Source organism: Sinocyclocheilus grahami, unplaced genomic scaffold (assembly GCF_001515645.1).
Source record: "Sinocyclocheilus grahami isolate Dianchi unplaced genomic scaffold, SAMN03320097.WGS_v1.1 scaffold462.1, whole genome shotgun sequence".
NCBI lineage: Eukaryota > Metazoa > Chordata > Actinopteri > Cypriniformes > Cyprinidae > Sinocyclocheilus > Sinocyclocheilus grahami.
Window position 1 is genome coordinate 2527768 of NW_015505641.1, and position 25513 is coordinate 2553280.

The 25513-nt window shown below is 37.0% G+C and overlaps 1 protein-coding gene across 1 annotated transcript in view; it reads right to left on the reverse strand.

The window, feature by feature from the left end:
• Positions 1 to 24467, reverse strand: part of tead1b (TEA domain family member 1b) — a gene marked incomplete at its 3' end in the record, with an annotated part of 59298 nt that extends 34831 nt beyond the window's left edge. Inside the window, 1 exon segment of the mRNA XM_016235037.1 lies at positions 24227 to 24467. Within this exon segment, the coding sequence (XP_016090523.1) occupies positions 24227 to 24374 (148 nt within the window).
• Between the last annotated feature and the right edge of the window lie 1046 nt (positions 24468 to 25513).

Below are 25513 nucleotides of genomic sequence, written 5' to 3' on the forward strand. Positions count from 1 at the left end.
GGGACTTTGTCCACATCACAAGTAATGTAGTCTTTTTTGCTAGACAAAGAGAAAAAAACTCTCTGGTCTGACAGATCCAGCCTTGATAACACTCTCTAAACCTTACTCGTTCTCTCCTCATCCTCTTCCTCCTCATCCTCCACTTCTTACATGTACTCTTCCTCCTCTCCTTCTCAGATTGTTTCCATCTATTGTTCGTATCATCATTCAGTCACCTGTGCCACTTGTGCACTCTGAACTAGCTCGTATTTTGTACAGTTGGTTTGATCACATCATTAGAAACAAGTGTGAACAATTTTGAATCGTTGTGTAAAGACACAAAAACTAAAAGAAAATTCAAATTTGCCGCTTGTGTTTAGCATTTTGCAGCACAAATGCATCACAGTGTGATAAGTGTTTAAGTGAATGAGAAAGTTTTGCAAAAAAGAATACATGAGATTTGCAAACAGAGCCGAACTGCCAGAACATGTTTAAGGTTAAGTAGAAAGAGTGCTTTATTCGACAAACTGGTTTAAGCTAGTGAGAATTTGGTTCAGAGATTGGGGTTTAATGTTTTAGCAATTCAGAAAAACTGTAATAGATATTATAGTGTTTTTTCCTCTTTGGGACACCATTCTCAGCATCACGAAGGTGCCTTCTAGTCATGTTTAAGCAAAAAAGCAGGCTGATTTTTAGGGGTATCAGGTAAATGGAAGTACATGTCCTGATATCCGACCTGTGCACATTGTTAGAGCTCAAAAACAATACTGAACAACAAATATAATGTTATATAATATTATTTATACACTAATATTATATTACATAAACATACTGAGAAATCCTTTGAATGGACCAGATAATACAGTTTTGGAAAAGCATTTAAACCCATCTTATAAGGAGGCATTATTTTGTCAATAATGCATGACATCTCTCACAGGACACAGGTACACTGATGGTACGTCTTTAATCTAATCTTCACAGGCTTTTATTTATTCCAATCCACACTTGAGCCAAGGATTTCTGGCTTTGTCTCACAGCCTTCATATCTATACTCCTATACTTTATGAGCCGTTTCTCAATACACATAAAAATCATTAAAAGCATTTAACCTTAATGTACAAAAAGCAGCTTCTGTTTGAGCCAATCACTTATCAGAAGCTCATGGGTGATGGCGAATAAGGATGGATTAGTGCGCATCCTCAGGAGACTGTAACACACGAACGCATTCAATAGACACACTTGTTTTTGTGGTCTGAAAAAGGACAAAAAACAGGTCTGCAGGCCTGAAAACTGATTCATGTTTCTTATTAAGCTATTACGTCTTCCTGAAAATTCCCCCACTCCATCACTGTCATGCAGTGCACTGCTGGTCTGAAGTGAGTGGGAATCTGGTATGTAACCAGGATCTACAAGCATACGTTGGTAATAGACCATCACTTCCATCCAAAGGACTGCCAGAGACTGGAGCACACCTGATAAATTCTGTAGTTAGCACAATTTATGAAGGGTCAAAGTAACAAAAGAAGTCTATGAGAATACATGATAGATGACAAAAAAGCATTTTTAGCTAAATACTGTCCTATGGTTGTAAGTTATTTATTTAAACAGCAAATGTTTTGCTTATAGCGATAGATCTGTTGGCCAGTATTTTAGTTTTTTTTTTTAGATGTTTACAACTTGGCCAATTAACAAATTAACATTTTGCCTTCTGTCAGCCTCAGCATTGTCAATAGTGCATACATCCGTTTTGATAAAAAAAAAAAAAAATTATTCATCCTTCATCCTCTACTTTATAATTATGTGATGCCTAAATAACCTTTTAGCATTCAATTAATGATTTAGTTTGGTTTGTTTTTGGTTACATGATTATATAGTAGGGATGTAACTAGAGATGCACCGATCGATCGGCCAGGGATCAGAATCGGACGATTTTCCTCATGATCGGCCCGGATCGGTGATCGGTCGATCGGTCTCACTTCTTTCCGATTCCGAGCCGTTTTGTTACCAGCGGCACAGGCAATAACGTCAGCCACGCATTCTCACTCTCTTCTCTCCGACGACCCCTTCTTTCTCACACACGTCTCATTCGCTCCGGTTAAATGCTTGTATTGCGCATTATTTTAGTAAAAATAGTAGGTTTCGCGCTTACAGCAAAAGCGCGCGCACCAGAACTGATCAATATTAGTGGAGCGCACACAAGCCGCACTCAGTCTCAAACAGCTTGTGAGCCACAAATACGAGTGATGAGTGGCTAACTGTGCTAAAACGTTCAAATACATACAAAATTATGTCAAAATGCCCGTCTTGGCGAGTATCCAGTTAAACACAGTCAGTTTTGGAACGTTAAATAGTTGAGAAATAGAACGCATGTTGTGTAACATGGGCCTGTTTACACCTGGTCACTTCATGGTTTTTTTTATGATCTGATAGCTATCCGATCGTGAAAAGACCAGGTGTAAATGCCGAAACTCGAAACTCATTCGAGACGGATATAATCCGATCGCTCAAACCACTTCAGGAGGTGGTCTGGGCCACATTCAAGACAAAACTCGACAAGTGTAAATGCATCTGGTTGTTGAAACCACATATGTAAATTTTACTCCTCCCAAAATGATAAAATAAGAGCGTGTGTGAGCGTGTTATAGGCTATATGACATTAGTCAAACTGCGCTAATGCAACACGCATCGCTGCGGACGAGTAGCTGAGTATCTCTTCAGCAATCCCGACGCACAAACTGCCGCGAATGAGACTGCTTTCACACCTGGCCCATTGTTTCGGAACATGGCGCGTTTCCCACTTAGCTTGGTTCGTTTGGGTATATGTGAACACGGCAATCGCGCCCGGATCTGTGCCAAAACAATCGGTCCGAGATCGCCTGAACAAGGTGGTCTCGGCTCGACTGAAAACGAACTCTGGAGTGGTTCGGTTGTAGTGAGAAAGCAATCCAATCTAACGGACCAACGAACCAGGCTATATCACAATTTATGATGGGTAATTACGTAAGTTCCCTGAAAAGCATTAGCTTTGTTGTTTTGCTAATACTTCAAAATGAACCTGTGAATGTCTGTGGGTGAGCACGTCTTTGCCATTCAAAATAAAAAAGCGCACTTTTTCATTTTATAATGCCGTCTTATTGCTCTTCTTCCTAGTAGGTGCATTAAAAATGTTTTCCCGATGAATCCTGGACTCTAGCTCAAAAAGATAAATTAATATAAGGACAGCTACAAAAAAAAAAAAACTGTTGTCATTCTAGCCGTGACAGCTAAGTGGAATCCCGGAAAATAAACCGTGGAACTTTGACCAATGAGACAACAGTTTACTCGCGCGTGACTTGAATTAACAAATTTGGTCTGTTTAGAAACTTTGCCGTGTGAAAGCGAACTGCACCAAGAATAAAAAGCAACATTGTAATAATTTGAATCCCTGTTTCGGAACAAAGCAATCGATCTACAGGTGTGAAAGCACCCTAAGACGCAGACAGTCAACACACAATCATCTTCATTAAAAGTATTTGGACAAACTTATCTTTCCAGTGCTGATACCGCACGCTCTCCTATTGCGGTCTTTGATCTTGAAATGAGCTGATAATTAATAAAATGCAGCGCTTATCTTTTGATTTCGTTGACGTGAACTCCGTTAAATTTAAATTGAAGATCGGATTTATATCCGTTTTGCGACGACATTTATGGGGTCAAGTGTAAATGGAAATTTTATAACTTTAATGGTAAGCATTAATCTGTATTTAATTTTTACAATGAAGACTACAGAAATAAAAGTAATCAAATGTAACATTTGATTACTTTAATTTATGTAGTATTTCTTACCTGAATAAAAACTTAACCTGAAAAACTTAGTTTCATAGCTCTCTTTATTCTATTGCATTTATTTGTGCTGTTCTTTGCAAATGTTTTGTGTTCTTATTTTATTACTGATTTTTTGCTTGTTTTTTTATGAAAATAAAACTTTGCATTGAAGAAAAGTAGATTTTTGTTTGTATATGCTGTCAATTATAGTTCTTAGAAAGAAAATCGGCAAAAATCGGTATCGGCAGATCAGACTAACAAAAAAAAAAATCAGAATCGGCCAAGAAAATTGCAATCGGTGCATCTCTAGATGTAACGGTATGTAAATTTCTTATCACGATTATAGTGACCAAAATTATCACGGTATTGTTCAAATGAGCTGGAGATGTTCAAAAAGTACCGACACATAAATCACTTCAAGTTTTATATTTAAAAATCAACAAACAACAAATAAAACAGAGTTTTTGTTTGCATAATCACTAAAACAATAACATTACCAATGATGTTTGGATTTTAAATGACAACTTGACTGACAACAGTTTAATAGCATGTTGAAATATCTAATGTAAATGTTCAAATAAAGCTTTGAAAACGTTTAATAAAAAGGCAAACCTCACATTTCAGCCTTTAGATAAAGAAAGGATATACGTCAAAATGATAATTGATTAATAAATGATTATATGTACTTTATCTACTCCATAAATAATTCTAGATAACCTATCTGAATTGTTTAAATCTGTAGAATCCACATAAGCTTGTTTTTCCTCAACCGGTCAAAATTTACAGCAGGGCATGCAAATTCCGTCCGTTTTTGGCCAGACAGAAACTGCACACAGGCTGAATGTAAATATAGGTCTGTAAATCCACTCGCTGACAGCAGGTGGCGCTTATGGAAAAGCTGAATTAGAGCTGTTTCCCGTAACCTCCGTGGACAAAGTAGTATTGCGATTAAGAACACTTTTTTATGTATTACATGGAGTGAAGATGAAAAAAAAATGCCATCGAATCGTTTCTGAAGACAGTCAGAACCTTCAGAGGTACATTCATATAATTAATTAATTCATATATTCATTTGTATAATTCCCTTAGCACTCTTTTAAAACCTCCCAGCTTTTCCGCCCTGTTTTCACTCAAAACTAAACTACTCTGTATACTGTGCGCACGTGAGACTGTTACTTAAAACTGTGCTTTATGCTGGACAGTATTTATTTATCGCCAGTCGTTCAAATCGCGGTAATCTAATTCTGTTTTAATGATAATTAAAAGATGAAACGGTAATACTAACCATGGGGAATTGTATCATGATTTATTGTCAAACCGGTAATCGTTACATCCCTATTATATAGACTTTTAAAACTGACAATTTATCATTTTTTTACTTCTTTTTCATAAAGAATAATTGTCAGCTTATCAGTGTCAGCCAGACAATATTCATGCATCAGCAATTATAAAAAAATATCTATAAAAATGTAAATATCCATATATATATGTATACACACACACACATATATAAAACAACTGATAGTTCACTAGTTATTTATATTTCCAACATTTTACTTTCACTCCTCAAAAAGATCTCAAAAATTGAGTAATATAATCTAACAACAAAGTTATTACAAAGAACCAGTTCAAAACGGCGATTCATTCACAAAACTGATCACTAGGTCAAAGTGCACCAGAAATCGATCAGTATGACTTAAGAATAGAATTTGGTAATGCAGTATTTAAAGCTGATTTATAGACGATCAGTCTTACCATAAGTACATCGACTTGACAGCCAATCAATTAATTCCTCATAATACTGTCTTTAAATATAATAAATACCACTTTAAAAATCAATTGAAAGTGTATGAACACAAAATGAGATCGATAGGTAACTCCTGATGACCTGTGAGAAGTCTAAAAGCTCCGGTCGGGGCTTTAGGTCACAAGTCAGAAAACCGCGGAAGGATTAACAGTGGGCATCCATTGTAGGAACAGACAAGCCACTGGCAGAAAGCTGTGGGTCGCAACCTCGAGGCTTCACCGAGACAGAGAGGATTACGCTAGATAACCCCTCGTAAATCCTCATGGCAAGGCGGCAGGTGAGGAGGAAGAGGAGGCCTGGGCATCTTTCCTCTATTCAGTCCTCTGTGTTTCCCAGCAGGCAGACAAACACCCTCCCTCCCAGGGTCTGCGCGTGCTCCCATAGGACCAATTATTACAGCAAGTCCTCCACTGAATCACTCTATCAATTAGGAGGTGGTGAGCACATCATCACATATATTACTGCTGAGGCAGGCCTGGCTGTGGGGGTTAGGAGGGAGAGAGAGGTGGAGATGGATAGATGGAGAGTGGACTGATATGCTAGAGCCAGTCGCCGTCATCAGGGCTCCCCAGAGGTGTGGGACAACTCCACCTCCAGCCCTGTGGATGTGTGAACACACTGGCGGCTGGCACCTCCCAGTGAGAGCACGTTCAGAGCAAGAAAGAGGGTTAAATCAATATTTTCAATCTCTCAGGATCAATCCCACATCTGAACATGAAGAGAAACCTGTTAGCAGTCACCAATATGTGTAAATGAAAAGCCAAACTTCATGCCCTTGATAGTTCTCATCTTTAAGTTCCCTGCTCCATCTCCTGCAATGCAGCTCTCTAACAAGCCCAAACTCAAGTTTCAAGTGAACTGGGCTCCTGTACCACACCACCTTCTAGAAACTTCCATCAGAATATAAAGACATAAAATAAAGTTTCTGACCAAAAAACAAATCATTTGAGAAGTTAGCAAAGCTCCTTAATATTTTATATTTGCATTTTATATAATATATTTTTTTTAATAATTGTATTTTTAGAATAAATTATGCATTTATTTAATAAGAACATGTAAACAATTTAATAAAGGCATTTATGTATTTATTTTATTATTTATTTTGTACTATAACATTTATGTGCAAGAAAAAAAAATGTAGGATGGGGCTAAATCTAGATTTTATTCTTTCTGACTGAGATGAAACATTATATTATTTTCCCCACCCATGCAGTATGTCAGAATTAAAAAACTGATGCACCAAACAAGGCGAGAGACATTTGGTAAGACATTAAATAAGAATAAGGGAAATGTTTACATCACATCATGATTTCAGGCTTCGCCCGGAATAGAATCCTACCATATGACTCTTACTATGTCTCCTCTATACAGTATGCAAACTGTGAATGAGAGCATTCCCTACATTTTCCAAAATGTGCAGTGCGCAATGGAACACACTGAATGCATCCCAAAACCGCTCTTTCTTGACTATACATTTCCAATGTGACAAAGGAATACTAAGTAATCACAATTTTAATTTCTCTTTAAAAATGTCTTTCTTGACCCATTATTAGATCAGTTTTTAATCACAAAATGGGACCATAACATAAGCCTTTACATTTCTGAGATAACTGTACATCAGTTAAGGAATTAAATCAATGTAATAAGGTCATGTGATAAAGCACTATACTAAAGCATTTGCAACTGCATAAAAATTTCACTAGTACACCAGTATGCCATTATGACAAAAGCCACAATATGTTAACCAATGAATGCTGTTGCTTCTTTAAATGGAAAAGAATGTCCTGTTTCACTCAGACAAAAGCAGCCAATTGGAGAGACGAAATACGAGACCAGCCTCAGCACTGGCTGATTCTGCTGGATCTGCTCTTCAGCAGTGAAGAAGACAGCTCACATGATCACCACAAATCTCTGCAGTCAACGTCCAAAAAATGCAGTCAAATCTGTTGAGCCGGCACATTCATTCTTTACAGGACATTCATGGCACATTCATTCTTTACAAGACACTATAAATACCTTAATAATTGGTATGACGTTAAACTTAAAGTTCAAGTGAAAAAGAACTAAACGGAAGCTGACCTGAATTGAAAACGAAAAACAGACCATTGGATTTAAAGGGGTCATATGATGCGATTTCAAGTTTCCCTTTCTCTTTGTAGTGTTACAAGCTGTTCGTGAATAGATAAGATCCCTAAAGTTGCAAAGACTAAAGTCTCAAACCCAAAGAGACATTCTTTATAAAAGTTAAGACTGGTCCACGCCCTCCTAAAATGCCTCATTTAAACATGCCCCCACATGTCTACGTCACGATGTGGGAAGATTTGCATAACACCGCCCAAATGTTCACACAAAGAAAGAAGGCGTAACTTTATTGTTGCTGCCACCGCCGCCGCCATGTTGGTAAGACGCTGTGTGTTTCGTTATGAAAGCGAAAAATACTTTGTTTGGCCTTCCAAATGAGGACACGACTAGAAATCAGTGGTTACGTTGTATTTACAACACTGTTCCAGAACAGTTCAACCCAAATATTCAGATGTGTGCAGCACATTTTATGGAGGACTGTTTCCTGATCCTGGTAGAGTAGACTACAATGCCGGTTGTTCTGAATCACAGATTGTAAGTACGTTTTTTTTAATATTTAAAGGATTTGCCACTGATGATTCAAAAGCTAGTTTTGAGCAGTGTAGAGTAGCTGCTTGTTGTATGTTGTTTCACCTATCACAAATGCAGACATGGTTTTATGCTTACAAGGCGCGATGCAACGCAACGCGTAAAAAGACAGTACAAGTCATTATAATCCGTAATTATGTCCCCACTGGATGCAACAAATGCCTCGTTTATAATGGGTTTTAATGTTTTTGTCTCGTCACGCGGGACATGGCATCAAAGTATGGTAAGGGGCGTAACATTTCCGTCACACGCTTGAGGTATTCACCCAATCACAACGCACTGGATAGCTGGCCAATCAGAGCACACCTTGCTTTTCAGACCAATGAGCTTTGTAAAAATCGACACGTTTCAGAAAGGCGGGGCATAGAGGAGAAACAATAATGTACAGTATGTGGAAAATAATGTTTTTTGAACCTTAAACCGCATAAACATTTCTTTACACCAAATACACAAAATAATGTTCTTTTTAGCAACATCATACGACCACTTTAAGTTAATTTTTTGACATTCCAGACTTATTCTTCTGATATCCTTCAGAATAACAAAGTCATTTCCTTTCACACTAACATTTACCACAACATTTTACATGCCCTCATGCTCTCTGAAATTCAAAACAAGCTCTTTGTGCAATCGGAGAAGCTGTCAATAGTATCATGTCACATTATGGTCAACAAATAGCAAACATGAAATGCCTTAGGCATTTAGCTTTCAGACTTGGCCAGCCAAGCATGGGATAGACTAGACAACCCAAAGCACTCTGGGTGGCACTTCTTTTCACCTGGCAGGCCTGGAGAATGTCTGACCAGTGGGGACATGCAGCATGGGACCCCAGGGTCATTTAAACAACTCAGAAGGTCAACACCAGGACACATCCTGGCCACGGACACTAAAGATAAGCGAAGAAATCTGAAACCTCCATTGAAAACCAGCCTGTGTCAATACAAACAAAATTATATTGGTTCTCTGACAGGTCCATATGTTTACAACGTCTAGGTCCAAAAGAATGAGAAATTCCTCTTCATTCATTGTTGGCACAAAACATCAGGTGCTGACAAGCCCTAACAAGGCTGTCAAGACGAAGCTTTGTTAAGTGTGCCACGACCAGGAGGCGTAAGATAAAGTCCACATCCATCACTCTGAAAACATGGCTAAATAGCTTCTGATCTGACAGATTTTGCTACTGCTTTAGTTTTTTCACAATCAAACACATGCATATTTTTGTCACTATACAGCAAAGCCCCTCTCTCTTATTTTGCAGTCAGACGGACGACAGTAATATGAATTTTAAGGGCACACAATCAATGACAATTCAATATGCTTTGTTAAAAACCACTCCAAATATTTCAGCAAAATGAAAAAAAAAAAAAATAATCGCACTAGGCACAGAGAAAAAGGCACATCTAGTTTGCATTATCCATACAGAAAATCAGTGCAGCTGCTCCCCTCAGGAACACATGATGGGAAAGCATTCAGCTGATTTTTACCCAAATAAGACAGCAAAAAACAAAAAAAAAGACTAATTGTTACACTACTATTATGATGAACTCACACGAACATGATGGGCAGTCTTTAATAAATGCACAGACGGTAAAGCCATACAGCGAGAGCGCTTGCAGCACACATAACATCAATGAGACTCCACAACAATGACCAGGAAGAGAGCAACTTAAATACACAAGCAGATTAAACTAATTAATGACACACACCTGAACAGAATGACACAATTAACTCAATGAACAGAAATGCTGCAAAAGCAAAACAAAGTCCAAACTGAATGATACATAATCATCATTATGTTTCATAATACGGTTTCACACTCTGTTTACTGCATGAGAACAACCCTGGTGGTATTTCGGACTCATTTTGCCGGTGTAAAATGTAATCGTTTTGTAATCGGAAATGTGTTTCTTGCAGGTGTAAAATCACAGCGGCGTGTCAAAGCTACAATTGCGCACAAACAAAAGCGAGGGATTATATTGGAGGTGTGTGTTAGACTAAAGTTCTCCAGACTCCATTCTGAGCGAATGCAGGAAGCAGGGGCCTGAGCGGATCCCAGAATTCCTCATTATCCTCACAGCGGGTAGCTAGGGTGCGCCAGCGGTGCGAGCGCGAAGCGGGCCGCCACTGAGGCAGGTCTGGGAACAGAGCTCTGGCAGCCCCACAGGGGAGGCCAGGCTCGCTCATTAGGCCTAAATGATCCACGGCAGCCCTGCAAACCAAGTGCCACTTAGTGCTCGTCTGAGACGCCAGTCCGGCCCTGATGAGATTGCTGAGCACACTGCATATCTGTAATAACACAGCGAACAAAAAAGGCATCACAATGGCGACGGTAACTCCACCAAATGGGTCCAGCCAACGTTTGGGTGATAACGTGGCAGAGCACTCCCTGGAAATGTCTTTCATCCTTTGGTCGGGGTTGAAATGACACAATATGATAAATGTTTGCCACCTTTAAAGCAAACAGATGCACTGTGGGAACCACTCTGGTGGCGAAAACCTGATATCGGCAAGTGCGACTGCCACTAAAAGCAGCTCGTTGCTCCTGAGACAGATGGTCGTTTCACACGTAATAATTACAGCAGCCTCATGTATTCTCACGCGCCAGTCACATTGTGATTTTTACACTGCTTTATGGTAATAATCTGACTGATTATACTAATAAATGTCATGAAAACTTTCACAACATGCATGTCTAAAATCCAGTGCATTCTATGCATTCATCTATTTCTTAACCAGCTGTTTTGCCTTTATTTTCAAGCAAACATATCTAAACATCCTTAAAGCAATACAATAAACTTGAAAACCTAAACTGCATAAAATATTAAGACTTGAGCATACATCTTAATTTAGTTTTAAATATGTTTTATTTAATAGAAAACGAAGCAATACTGTTTTAGAAAATGATTTATTGCATCAAAGACACTGTTGGATTGACCAGTATCTTTAAGAAAACCTTTAAAAGGATAGTACACCTACATTTACTCACATTTACTCACACTCATGTTGTTCCATGTTACAAAGGATAATATTTTGAAGAATTTTAGTAACCAAACACTGACATTTCTCATAAAATTAGTTATTTTATGCCACACAGAAGAAAGACATTTAAGCTTGGAACGACATGTGGGTGAGTAAATAAAGACAAAATATTCATTTTTGGGGTGAACTATCCCTTTAAGATGGTGTACTGTACTTCTGTCCAGTGAGACTTCAGTTTGGGCGAGGCTACCCAGTGCAAATTTTGCAGCCATGGTTCTTTAGAATAAAAAAATCATGCAGCATGGAAGATATAAATGTTATCATTTGATGCTTTATGCATTTAATTTATTTTTTAAAAATCATTTTTTTCCCTTCAAAAATCTTTTTGAAACACAGATGAAGTTTTGGAAAACTAAACTCGGAATTTCTACATATTACGCATTACAGTCAGCATCGTGCTGTGGTGCATTATTCCTAACAATTTGACTTAAGGCTCCGCTGCGTGCACAATAAGACCCATTAAATGCAATTTCTGGGAACTGAATGTCCCATTGTGCATTTCTTGCCATATTTCACATCTGGTCATGTGTTCATTTATATACTCCGGAGGGTATGTAATCACACAGGGCGTGCTGAATGGAGGCTCGCAAAGCAGGTGAATTATGTAAGTGCTGCTTCTTCGCTTCTTTCTGCAAAAGGGTGCCGCCACTTTCTTCCACCCCTTTTCATGCTCCTCTCATCACAAAGCAGCTGTTGTGATGTTTTTCACCACGGTCACAATTAACCTCTGAGGCTGGGCAGGGAGCCAGCCCCGGCACAACTCTGGGCGCCAGAGAGCCCATCAGGTAAACAGTATGATAAGCTTTGCTGCAAAAATTAGACATTGTTTTGAAGTGAGAGGCAGTTGCTATAGTGACTGTTGCTAATTAACTGCATTCAGCCAGGGGAACAAAGGGCTTAAGGGTACTCAGGACGGCGTCTCTCGCAGAGAGCTATGTGCAGTGAGTATGTGCAATCCCGTGGGTCTATCTGCACCAAAATACCTGCGCCTCTGCTTCTCTCCTCCTCGTATGAGCCAGGAGACGAGTGGCGGTCATTTTATCGAGGCAAAGGGCTGCTGGACACCAATTAGAGAACTGCGTGAATCTCGATGCCGTCGGGTTCGAAGCTGCCCTAAAACAACAATAATCACCGAATCCCCAACCAATCAGGGTGCTTCATCAGCATGGAGGACCTCTCATAGGAGATCTCATCAGCTCCTGTGGCATTCTGGAGAGTGGCCTGCCAGCTAGTGCATTTCATTAAAGCGGTCATACACAATGGAGAAGTAACACAGAGACACGAGTCACAATGTTGTAAGGTCACCGTTCCTATTTGTGTGACCTGACAGGGTTAAGAAAGGTTTACTTGATAATTAAACAACTCAATTTACAAATCAGGAAATTTACAAACAACTCATTTACAAATCAGGAAACCTGGATTTGTTTAAAGGGGATAAATGTATACATGCAACTCTCCTGAGAATGTTTTATCATGATAATTGTCTAACAGTTATAAACAGCTTGCTAGTACTGAAAATATCAAACATAAAAAAAAAAAATTCTAAGAGAAAAAAATCTACTCAACATCACTAATCAATAGTCATTTGTCAGATGACTAGATCATTGAATATGTTGTGTTTTACAAAAATCATTGTAATTTTCATTGTAAAATACTGTAAAAATGAAACAAAAATGCTAGTTGGTTAATGGCAAGTTTCCTTACTAACTACAGGGACTCTAAAAGAACTAACAACCAAACTGATTGCACTACATTTCATGTCAAATCATTTTCTATTCTTAACTGTTTTAAATTAAGAATAGAAAGCTCTTAGCTCTTAAGTCAATTTTTAAATCATTTTCAAAGTTTTTTAATTCCTTGTTTTATTGTTGTGATTTTTTTTATTTATTATTATTTTCTTTTTTTATGTAAAGCACTTTGAATTACCATTGTGTATGAAATGTGTTATATAAATAAACTTGCCTTGCCTTGCCTAACCCAAAATGTAATGTAATTTTACAATACAATACTGTTAAATGTACAATTTTTAAAAGTATAAATAACAAATCTTATAATTTACAGCAAAACACTTCCTGTAAAATACATAACCCATTCAAAAAAAGTACAGGTTGTTTTGTAAATATGTTTTACTGTATTTTTACAGAATTATTCTGGCAAGCACAGCTGCCTTTTTTTCCCTCAATATAATATATTTATTTTTTTTATTTTTTTTTATTTTTTTTTTTTTTACAGTGAAGGCTTCTTAAACTTAACCAGAAGGCTTCCTTGGGTCAATTACCAGGTTAACAGTATGGCTATAATTGTCCACCAATTAGACCATCACCCAACCAGCACCAACTAACATAAACCAGCCTGGTTTGGTTTTTTATTTAATCCCTGTACTAGGTTCAAATTTTGGATAAGGGGTCAAACTGTCATAATTAAATTCCAATACAATTTGATCAAAAATCACAATCAAAAATCAGGTAAAAACAGTAAACTTCTAACATTAATACTTATCACACATTCCAAAAAAATACATGATTTTTAATACTGCATATAACAACTATATTTTAAGCACTTCTTGTTTTCATAAATGCTGAACATTATAAACAGTATAGAAACTATTTTGAAACTATTTTAACATTTTAAACAGAAGACATGTGGAAAAGCTGTTTTTGTGTGCTTTCCTGAAGCTCAAACAGTAGAGGCACTCGTAATGCCAAGATCACGATTCTCAACAAAATGAACATTTCTTCAGATAAAAGCATCTGCCAAATACATATGTGTAAATGTAAATACACTCAGAGGGTGGTTGAAAAACTGACAAATAAAATGTAAAAATATGTGAATCAAATTGACCCACAAACATCATAAGCGTAATATAAATGTTGTACATACATTCCACAACACGTCAGAGTGTCAACACTTTCCAGGTACGTTTATGACCCTAAATGAGAAAAAGTCACAAAACTTCAAGTGCAGGTCAGATAGACAAGCAACCTAATATAAGTGTTAAATACTAACCTTTTTCATAAAGGAGTGTTGGCAGAAAGGTTGGAAAATGATGTTAGTTTAATGCAATTAGGCATATACATAAAATAAATGTAAATTATTTATTAGTTGTTAATTTTGCAGAATGGCAACAAAAGAATTTCAGCTGATCAAATTTCTAGATTTCAAGGGTAAAGCCAGTTATGTCTATTTTGTATATGGGCCGCAACAGACATGCACAACAACCCAGGAGTCAAAATAACCCTGTATAGAAAAACGGCCCATTAACCACATTCAATTCACCGAAAATGCCAATCAAGTCTGTTTCTCTAATTTGTCCCGGAACCCCACTGACAGACACATCCACTTGTTTTGACAGTTGTAACGGCTCTTGTTAATGGTTGAGTGAGTGAGCAGGTCACAGTTCACGGTGTGATGGCTTTGGCACTAGGACCCAGTGACAGCTGCAGAGCTGAAAGACGAGACTATACAACGACTCTGCGCTCAATCTGCTGCGTCCCGCCAAACTTTGTAAAAGCCCAAACACTGCCATTCAGAGCTCTACTCTAGATACAACACTCGAATAATAAAAAAAGGTTTACATTGGCAAAACATACACATGTACCATATTTTCCAGAATACAAGTCCCGTTTTTTATCATCTGAAAAAGTGCTGTGATTTGTATTTCAAAGCAACTTTATAATGCACTTAACGCCAAATAAACTGTTAAAGGGGTCATATGATGCGATTTCAAGTTTTCCTTTCTCTTTGGAGTGTTACAAGCTGATTGTGCATAGATAAGATCCCTGAAGTTGCAAAGACTAAAGTCTCAAAACCAAAGAGATATTCTTTATCAAAGTTAAGACTCTGCCACGCCCCCCTAAAACGGCTCGTTCTAACACGCCCCCACATATCTACCTCACTATGTGGAAATATTAGCATAATGCCGCCCAAATGTTCACGCAAAGAAAGAAGGCGTGGTTTCAGTAACCGCAGTGTTGAAGCAGCATGTCAGGGAGACGCTGTGTGTTTCAGTGCGAAAGCAAAAGCACTTTATTTGGCCTTCCGAAAGTAGATGCATTTAGGAATCTTTAAGATTACTTACAACAGAACAGCAATGCATTTTATAGACGACCGTTTCGTGAACCTAGGAGAGGAGGTAATTCTGACTTTGCTACGAAAATCTGGCTCTTCTGAATCATCTACTGTTTTGTTATTAGCTTAAGTGTTAGAGAGAGAGAGAGAGAGAGAGAGGCAGGGTCACAGTGGAGTCAGCTGTCTTAACCGTGGCTTGTGTACTGCAAACACATATTCATCACTGTGTCTGTCAGGAGACTCTGTTCCCCTTTCAGGCTCTGTCTTTACATTTATTTTGAAAGATGAAGCTCGCGATTATGGTAAGGGGCGTTACATTTCCGACGTTCACAATGCACTTGGTCAGCTGGCCAATCAGAGCAGACTGCGCTTGTCGGAAGGAGAGACTTTGTAGAAAACGAAGCGTTTGAAAGAGGCGGGGCATAGAGGACCTACAATAATGTACAGCAGGGGTGTCAAACTCAATTCCTGGAGGGCCACAACCCTGCAGAGCTTAGCTCCAACCCTAATTAAACACACCTGATCCAGCTAATCAGGTCCTTCAGGCTTATTTGAAAACTACATGGTATGTGTGTTGGAGCAGGATTGGAACTAAACGCTGCAGGGCTGCGGACCTCCAGGAGTTTGACACCCCTGCCCTAAAGAAACTTACAGAGAAAAAAATACAACTAAACAGAACTTGCTATAACATTTAATAAAATAATTGTTACCACATCCAGACTATGGTAGCCTCCAGGAAGTGGACTGATCTATAAAGCCAATCAGATTTGTGAACATGCATAGGTTGCTGCATTCTGCAGAAACATCAGTTGACTTAACACTGCGAAATTATCATCATTTTCCAAGATAGTTTTTGTCATTTTCCAGCAAAAATAACTAAATATCCTTAAAACAAGATAAATCTACCTGATAAACATGTGTACATTCTGAGAATTGTTTTTATCTTCATCAAATAGTTTTATCTCGTTTTTAGCATTAACACACACTAAAATGGTTAGATTTATGCTTAAAACCAGAAAAAGACATTTTGCCAAAACGAACTCATGAAATATATTCTTTGAAACTATCAATTTAAATTAACACAATTATGTGATTTGACTTTAAATAGCATTAAATGGAAATAAACATCCACATAACATATCCAGTCTAAAAATCTTGAAATCAGTTTTTCCATAGAATTTAGTGTTGTGCATTGCTTTTTTTTAAATAAACACTGTGAACAAAATGGTTTAAAATCATCTTGAAAAATGAGCAAAACTCTTACATTTTTTGTGCCAAAACCAGGAGACTTTGCAGTGTTAAGTTGGCTGACCAGAACACTTTGTTTTCCTGCGTTGGTTTACTAACGGTTCAAAGTTCTAAGTTCATTATTTTGACACTCAAAGAGGCAAACGGAATTAGGATTTGATTTCATGTTTAAAATAACTGGGTACAACTCTTAATCATGGTCAACCTTAACATTTTTTCCTCAAACTTATTTTCAGAACCAAGTGAGCAAGAAGAAATCAACAAATGTCTTCAACTTTGACACATGAAGAAGTCTTAAACAGTCCAACGAACAAACAGGCTGCAAAATCATCCAATTAAGACAATCCAAACAACTTTAAGACGACTTATCTTGGAAAGACCTCAAGCATTCAGGTTAGTTTGCTGTGGTGAGAAGTTTAAAAGAGGAGGCAAGCTGCCAAAAGGAACAAAGGCAGGTGTAATGGGTGACTATGGCTCCAGACCATGACTCACTTCATGGACTTTATCACAAAGCCACAGCTTCCTCTTTCCTCTGTTACTTTCTATAGTTCATATTACCTGGTACAAAAACATTCTGCCTGTGGGAATACTAATGTTATATTTGGAGCTCACTGAGAATGGCATCTTAATGATTTTTCATATTTTGCAAACTTCTATGGGTAGCAAATTTGCTTAAAAATGAAACAGTGAATATGTTTGCAGCTGTACATGATGATATATGGTGTCTCCAGAGTCAATGTCCAACTCCAACAGCATAAAAAAATTTTCATTGTAAAATACTGTAAAAATGAAACAAAAATGCTAGTTGGTTAATGGCAAGTTTCCTTACTAACTACAGGGACTCTAAAAGAACTAACAACCAAACTGATTGCACTACATTTCATGTCAAATCATTTTCTATTCTTAACTGTTTTAAATTAAGAATAGAAAGCTCTTAGCTCTTAAGTCAATTTTTAAATCATTTTCAAAGTTTTTTAATTCCTTGTTTTATTGTTGTGATTTTTTTTATTTATTATTATTTTCTTTTTTTATGTAAAGCACTTTGAATTACCATTGTGTATGAAATGTGTTATATAAATAAACTTGCCTTGCCTTGCCTAACCCAAAATGTAATGTAATTTTACAATACAATACTGTTAAATGTACAATTTTTAAAAGTATAAATAACAAATCTTATAATTTACAGCAAAACACTTCCTGTAAAATACATAACCCATTCAAAAAAAGTACAGGTTGTTTTGTAAATATGTTTTACTGTATTTTTACAGAATTATTCTGGCAAGCACAGCTGCCTTTTTTTCCCTCAATATAATATATTTATTTTTTTTATTTTTTTTTATTTTTTTTTTTTTTACAGTGAAGGCTTCTTAAACTTAACCAGAAGGCTTCCTTGGGTCAATTACCAGGTTAACAGTATGGCTATAATTGTCCACCAATTAGACCATCACCCAACCAGCACCAACTAACATAAACCAGCCTGGTTTGGTTTTTTATTTAATCCCTGTACTAGGTTCAAATTTTGGATAAGGGGTCAAACTGTCATAATTCAATTCCAATACAATTTGATCAAAAATCACAATCAAAAATCAGGTAAAAACAGTAAACTTCTAACATTAATACTTATCACACATTCCAAAAAAATACATGATTTTTAATACTGCATATAACAACTATATTTTAAGCACTTCTTGTTTTCATAAATGCTGAACATTATAAACAGTATAGAAACTATTTTGAAACTATTTTAACATTTTAAACAGAAGACATGTGGAAAAGCTGTTTTTGTGTGCTTTCCTGAAGCTCAAACAGTAGAGGCACTCGTAATGCCAAGATCACGATTCTCAACAAAATGAACATTTCTTCAGATAAAAGCATCTGCCAAATACATATGTGTAAATGTAAATACACTCAGAGGGTGGTTGAAAAACTGACAAATAAAATGTAAAAATATGTGAATCAAATTGACCCACAAACATCATAAGCGTAATATAAATGTTGTACATACATTCCACAACACGTCAGAGTGTCAACACTTTCCAGGTACGTTTATGACCCTAAATGAGAAAAAGTCACAAAACTTCAAGTGCAGGTCAGATAGACAAGCAACCTAATATAAGTGTTAAATACTAACCTTTTTCATAAAGGAGTGTTGGCAGAAAGGTTGGAAAATTATGTTAGTTTAATGCAATTAGGCATATACATAAAATAAATGTAAATTATTTATTAGTTGTTAATTTTGCAGAATGGCAACAAAAGAATTTCAGCTGATCAAATTTCTAGATTTCAAGGGTAAAGCCAGTTATGTCTATTTTGTATATGGGCCGCAACAGACATGCACAACAACCCAGGAGTCAAAATAACCCTGTATAGAAAAACGGCCCATTAACCACATTCAATTCACCGAAAATGCCAATCAAGTCTGTTTCTCTAATTTGTCCCGGAACCCCACTGACAGACACATCCACTTGTTTTGACAGTTGTAACGGCTCTTGTTAATGGTTGAGTGAGTGAGCAGGTCACAGTTCACGGTGTGATGGCTTTGGCACTAGGACCCAGTGACAGCTGCAGAGCTGAAAGACGAGACTATACAACGACTCTGCGCTCAATCTGCTGCGTCCCGCCAAACTTTGTAAAAGCCCAAACACTGCCATTCAGAGCTCTACTCTAGATACAACACTCGAATAATAAAAAAAGGTTTACATTGGCAAAACATACACATGTACCATATTTTCCAGAATACAAGTCCCGTTTTTTATCATCTGAAAAAGTGCTGTGATTTGTATTTCAAAGCAACTTTATAATGCACTTAACGCCAAATAAACTGTTAAAGGGGTCATATGATGCGATTTCAAGTTTTCCTTTCTCTTTGGAGTGTTACAAGCTGATTGTGCATAGATAAGATCCCTGAAGTTGCAAAGACTAAAGTCTCAAAACCAAAGAGATATTCTTTATCAAAGTTAAGACTCTGCCACGCCCCCCTAAAACGGCTCGTTCTAACACGCCCCCAAATATCTACCTCACTATGTGGAAATATTTGCATAATGCGGCCCAAATGTTCACGCAAAGAAAGAAGGCGTGGTTTCAGTAACCGCAGTTAGTGTTGAAGCAGCCATGTCAGGGAGACGCTGTGTGTTTCTAGGTGAAAGCAAAAACACTTTATTTGGCCTTCCGAAAGTAGATGCATTTAGGAATCTTTAAGATTACTTACAACAGAACAGCAATGCATTTTATGGACGACCGTTTTGTGAACCTAGGAGAGGAGGTAATTCTGACTTTGCTCTGACAATCTGGCGCTTCTGAATCAGCTACTGTTTTGTTATTAGTTTAAGTATTTGCTATTGACTGTCCAAATGCAGAGTTTTGCGCATCGTGTGTGTGTGTGTGCGCAAGAGAGAGAGCGAGAGAGAGGGAGGGGGGGTCACATCAAAGTGGAGTCAGCTGTCTTAACCGTGGCTTGAGTACTGCAAACACATACCAGCTTCATCACTGTGTCTGTCACGAGACTCTGTTCCCCTTTCGGGCTCTGTCTTTACATTTATTTTGAAAGATGAAGCTCGCGATTATGGTAAGGGGCGTTACATTTCCGATGAGTGCTTGCGGTGTTCGGCCAATCACAATGCACTGGGTCAGCTGGCCAATCAGAGCAGACTGTGCTTGTCGGAAGGAGGGACTTTGTAGAAAATGAAGTGTTTGAGAGAGGCGGGGCATAGAGGACCTAAATAATGTACAGTATTTGAAAAATAATGTGTTTTTTGAACATTAAAGCATGTCAACATATTCTGTTACACCAAATACTGATCTTTAAAAAAGCATCATATGACCCCTTTAACTGCTTACACTGTAAAAAAATATTTCGCAGTTTAGTTGATTCAATTATTTTTTTAAGTTGACACAACGTGCAGTTTCTGAATTTGTTCATTCAACTTAACATTTTAAGTTTAAGACTGAACTAGAGATTTGCCCCCTCAACTTGTGTTATCAAAATGTGTTGAATCAATTCAATAACAATATCATCATGTTTCCAACATCACTTATCGCAAGAACTTGTGGAGACTGTTGCAGACAGAAGATGTTCGTCAGCCATCTTGGTGAGCTTCTCCACAAAGTTTTTTAATTTTCTCAATCTACAAATTTGGTAAGTAAATATTTGTATTTATTGGTTTAATATGTGTAAAATTCCGTATGTTGTCTAAGAAGAGTATATGGTTTAAAGCGTCGTATTTTCTAGTTATATGTATGCTAGTGTTCGTTTCGCGGCACTCTGAAGCCTCAAAATACACGCGGTTCCACAGTATTTTCCACATAAATATTATAATAAATATTCTCCCATGTGGTACTGTGCTGAACTTATCTAAAAAATGATAAATATACAGTTTGGTATGTATTATTTGAGCCCTTCTGTAACAGATTATGAGCACAACCAAAAACCTCCCAAACAAACAATCTTGAGGTCTTCATTTGAGGAGTAACTGAATCAATATGCTTTTATAGCATACTGAAACTTTGCTGTCAGTGATTTGTGTACAAATCTGATTTGTCTACAATATGTGATCATCAGCTTGTAATACGTATCACATGTGTAACAATGCGGCCCGTGACACTGTGCTGTTTTCTTGTTGTCTCTGCCTGTGGTCTGGAGGACTATGAAACATTACTCCTGAGGCTACAATGGACTTCGCTGTTGAGCAAACATGCAACCAGACACCTTAAACAGCTGCCAAAGCTGACCTCTGGTCAATCTCTGCACTCTCAGACAGGTCAGCAACCCCAGCGCTGCACACCATCTCTCTACTGGTTACGCGGTCAGGTGATTTTGTCATTACAATTTCCTGTTGGATCTATATTGGCTCACATATTACTTCCGCTGTACAAATGATAGCAAACCGTAATAGAAAATTCAGGATTGTTTTGAGAGACTGTACAAAATTCTGTTCATGAATGCAAAAATTCCTGTTCTGAATCACTATCTTTTTTGAATAAAAATACCTACATTTAAAACAATATTATTTTATGTGAGAGGCAAAATTGTATGTTAAGATTCCTTTTCAAAGAATTATCTTAAATATAAGTATGCAGTTCCATTAATGGTTTAATGCATTTACCTTGAAAAAATTTAATTAATTTTATTTTCATTTTTATGGTTTATGCTAAAGAAGCAGTGACAAATCTGCGAATGCAACAAAAATGTAAGATGTAAGATACATTTTAATTATTTAAATGGTCAAATATGTATATATATATATATATATATATATATATATATATATATATATATATATATATATATATATGTAAATAAAGTTTTTTTTACTTTTTTACAAACACGAGTTGTAATATATATTAAAAGTAAAATATATTAAAATATTAAAAAGTATTTTTTTTTATAACATTAATAAGAAGAAATGGTTGGGGACCAATCAACTATTAACTACAATTTGTGCCTCAATAAACTCCTAATTTGCAGCTTATTAATAGTTATAAGGTAGCTGTTAAGTTTAGCTATGAGGTAGGATCAAGGGATCTAAAATATGCAGAATAAGGCATTAATATGTGCTTTATACGTACTATTAAACATCCAATATGCTAGTAATGTGCATGCTAATATGCAACTAGATCATAGTGAGAATTGGTCCTTAAAATAAAGTGTTACCAAATAAATATTTATTGAGAACTAAATCAGCATATTAGAATGATTTCTGAAGGATAATTCAGATTTGCCATCAAAGAAACCAGGTATTTTATATAGTTATAATATTTCACAGTATTAGGTTTTTTTTAAGGGTTTAATTAAAAACATTGACAAATCTTAAAGATTCCCAACTTTTGAATGGTAGAGTAAATAATTTGTTGTTTCTGCATTTACTTATATAATATAATGCAGAAAACTACAAAATAAAGCCCTCTTTATATCAGTGAGCACTACTGAATCCTGCACTTGGTGTTTCCGTGGCAGTGTGGCCCGAAATGCTTTTTGTAGTAGCAGCTTGAGAGACTTTGCTGCCACTCCTAAACTTTACATTTCATTTGGCCGGAGGGGTCACATGACAGCTGCAAACGAATGCCCCGAGGGCCTTCTGCTTTCACTTGACACTGACAAGCTGTGAGGGACTCCAACACCGCGGAAAGAAAATATTCCCTCTTTCCATGACATCACCCAGCCTGGAATGGAGGAAAAGGGGAGGATGGCAGGAGCAGGAGAGGAGGAGGAGGAGGGGGTGGCACAGCTGGTGACAGCCGCAGTACCATCTGCTCCTGACTAATAGTTCATGCTGCTTTACTTACACTCCCACTACTCAACAACAAGCGAACGAATGGGAAGCCTGCTGCAGAGGCCCGCCAAGACTTCGGAGATTCCTGATTGACAATAATTCTAATCTTCTTCACCACTTCACTCTCATGTGATTCCTCGGAGCCCTCCGTTTCACTTCTCACCTCCAGCGATCACCTCTGGGACGATCCAAGCACCCTGAGTGCTGAGGCTACATCGTCAGGAATTTGTCTTGTTACTTTGTCATGTGACACTGACAATGTGTCTTAACCAGACGCAACTTGACAAGTTACCAGCGACAAGTATTATCTCTGTCCACAGTAAAAATTGCATATTTCTACATATTTAACATGAAAACAGTGTTGCCAATCTATTTTACTTTAATAATGGGACATGAAACTGGATATTCAACAAGAAAAAAAATCTAAGTCTTGATTTTATACACCAGGAATGGATTGGTTCTTATAAAGTGGCTGAAGGTGTGAAAAATAAGAGGGCTTGGTTGCATCAGTTGAAGTTGTTTCAGAAATAAAGCAAATTACTACAATTTGATGAAAGATTACGAAAGAAACAATGCATGCACCAATAATAATATTTTGTCCAATTTTCAGAGGTAATATATAATATAAGGTAATAATTACTGATTTGTGATGTTAAATGTGACACTATTTTGTATAAATAAATTAAATAAAATATTTAAACACTTATTTAAAAAAGCCTCTTTTATTGTAACAATATACCACGCATTAGGTCTGCATGAAATATGCAGATTTTTTTGAAAAATCAAACTGATTTCAAATCAAATTGAAATGATTTTTCTCATAAAAATAAAATTGCGATTTAAAATGAGATTTAAAAAAATCATATGGCTATATAATAACAATAATAATAATTTTACATTACTACTGTAAAATTAAAATACTAATATTTATGCCTGTCTTCATTTTTTATTTTTTTTTAATGTCCTGAATTGTGGCCAACAATGCCAGGAACATGTATTACGAAACTGGGTCAATATTGATTTCCTGTTGATTTAACAAACAGCCATTGAGCAAGATTTTGGACCAACTAGATGTCACTGTGTCTGGGGCCGCCCAGTTCGACAAAAATTGGAAACCAAGTGATCCTAAGTGACAAACTCTTGTGATCAATGGCTGTGACTGCTTCAGACAAAACCTCAGATGACCATTAAAGAGATTTAGCATGTGCAGCTGGTAAGGACAATGTGTTATTTGCCATTTTATAAATTGTCAACTGAGCTAAACCAAAATCGACACCTTGCATTTTTCTCTCTACTGTTGAAACTGATTTTGAACAGTCTGAAAGAGCCACCGAGTTCTTACCATACATCTTGCCCTCATCCGAGAGGATAATTTTGCGGCGTCCACAGGGCGGGTAGATGGCCAGTGCCTCCTGGAAGCTCTGCTCTATGTCAGGACTCCACACCCCCTCAGCATCGCTATCAATGGGTTTGTCTGCCGAGTCACTCATCCTCTCAATATCCTCGGCAGAGCTTTCACTGCCACTCCAGCTGCTGGGATCAATGGTGGCGATTGGGACCTCCAAGCCGAAGCCTGGAGCAGACTAGGGTGAATCCTGGAAGTGACAATAAGCAAAGACAGAGTTGTGGTTACTCTCTCTCTGGAACCGATATCTGTCACTGAGATATCAGGTGATACAGTTGTTTGGTGGTAGGATCATTTTCAGTTCATGGCACTGGTTGAGCCTGAACATTTCCAACCATTCATAAAAACAGAGCTAAGTTTAAAAGAGGTTGCCCTCTTTGGTGAATTCAGTGAATGGTTTACTCATAGTTGTCTCTACACATTAAACCGGCATTAGAGAAAGTATTTTAATGTTGAAAAAATTACACACTTCAGCTTTAACTACATAGCACCGTAAAACTGAATTTGTTATTTTCATTAAAATGACAGTCAAAGTGGGAATACGAAAATTAAGCTCCTTAAATTGCTTAATTTTTTTTGTATGGAGAATTATGACTTTATGAATTTTGAAGATATGCATCTAAGATTACTGTAACTGAAATCCAATAGCTTGAGGAAAAAGTTTCTGACTAGAAGGTTTAACCTTCAAACATTTCCTAAAACCACCTGGCATCTCCATAAAATTGCATTAAACCATAAAACTCCTCTGTTGAAAGAAGAACAATATCAAACCCAGCTGCCTGGTCTTGAGTTGCCCCTTCTTGTCAACATCCAGGGCAATACTGCCATCATATTCCTATCAAATTAAATAATGACCTAACATCTATTCTGCAATGGAGCTTGAGCAACATACAGTAGTGAAATCTAATCAAAAATAAATACATAAAAATCACAAAGTAAGTAGAAAAAAAATAGCCTTCCAAAAACTTATGTATGTAGTCATTTTGCAGATCTATTATCCAAGTGTCCCTTTCTTAACGGTAATTTTTTTAAAAGCCAACAAGTCAGACACTTTTATCCAAAGGGACTGAACAAGTGACTAATCTGACATATTTTAAAATGAAAATAAGATATTCAAGACAAAAAAAAAACTTGATATTTGATTTTATAGTAGTTGGAGTGGAGGGATTCAAAATGTCAAAAAGGGATTTGTGATGCGAGCTGAAAAGGAAAGTTGTATGATCT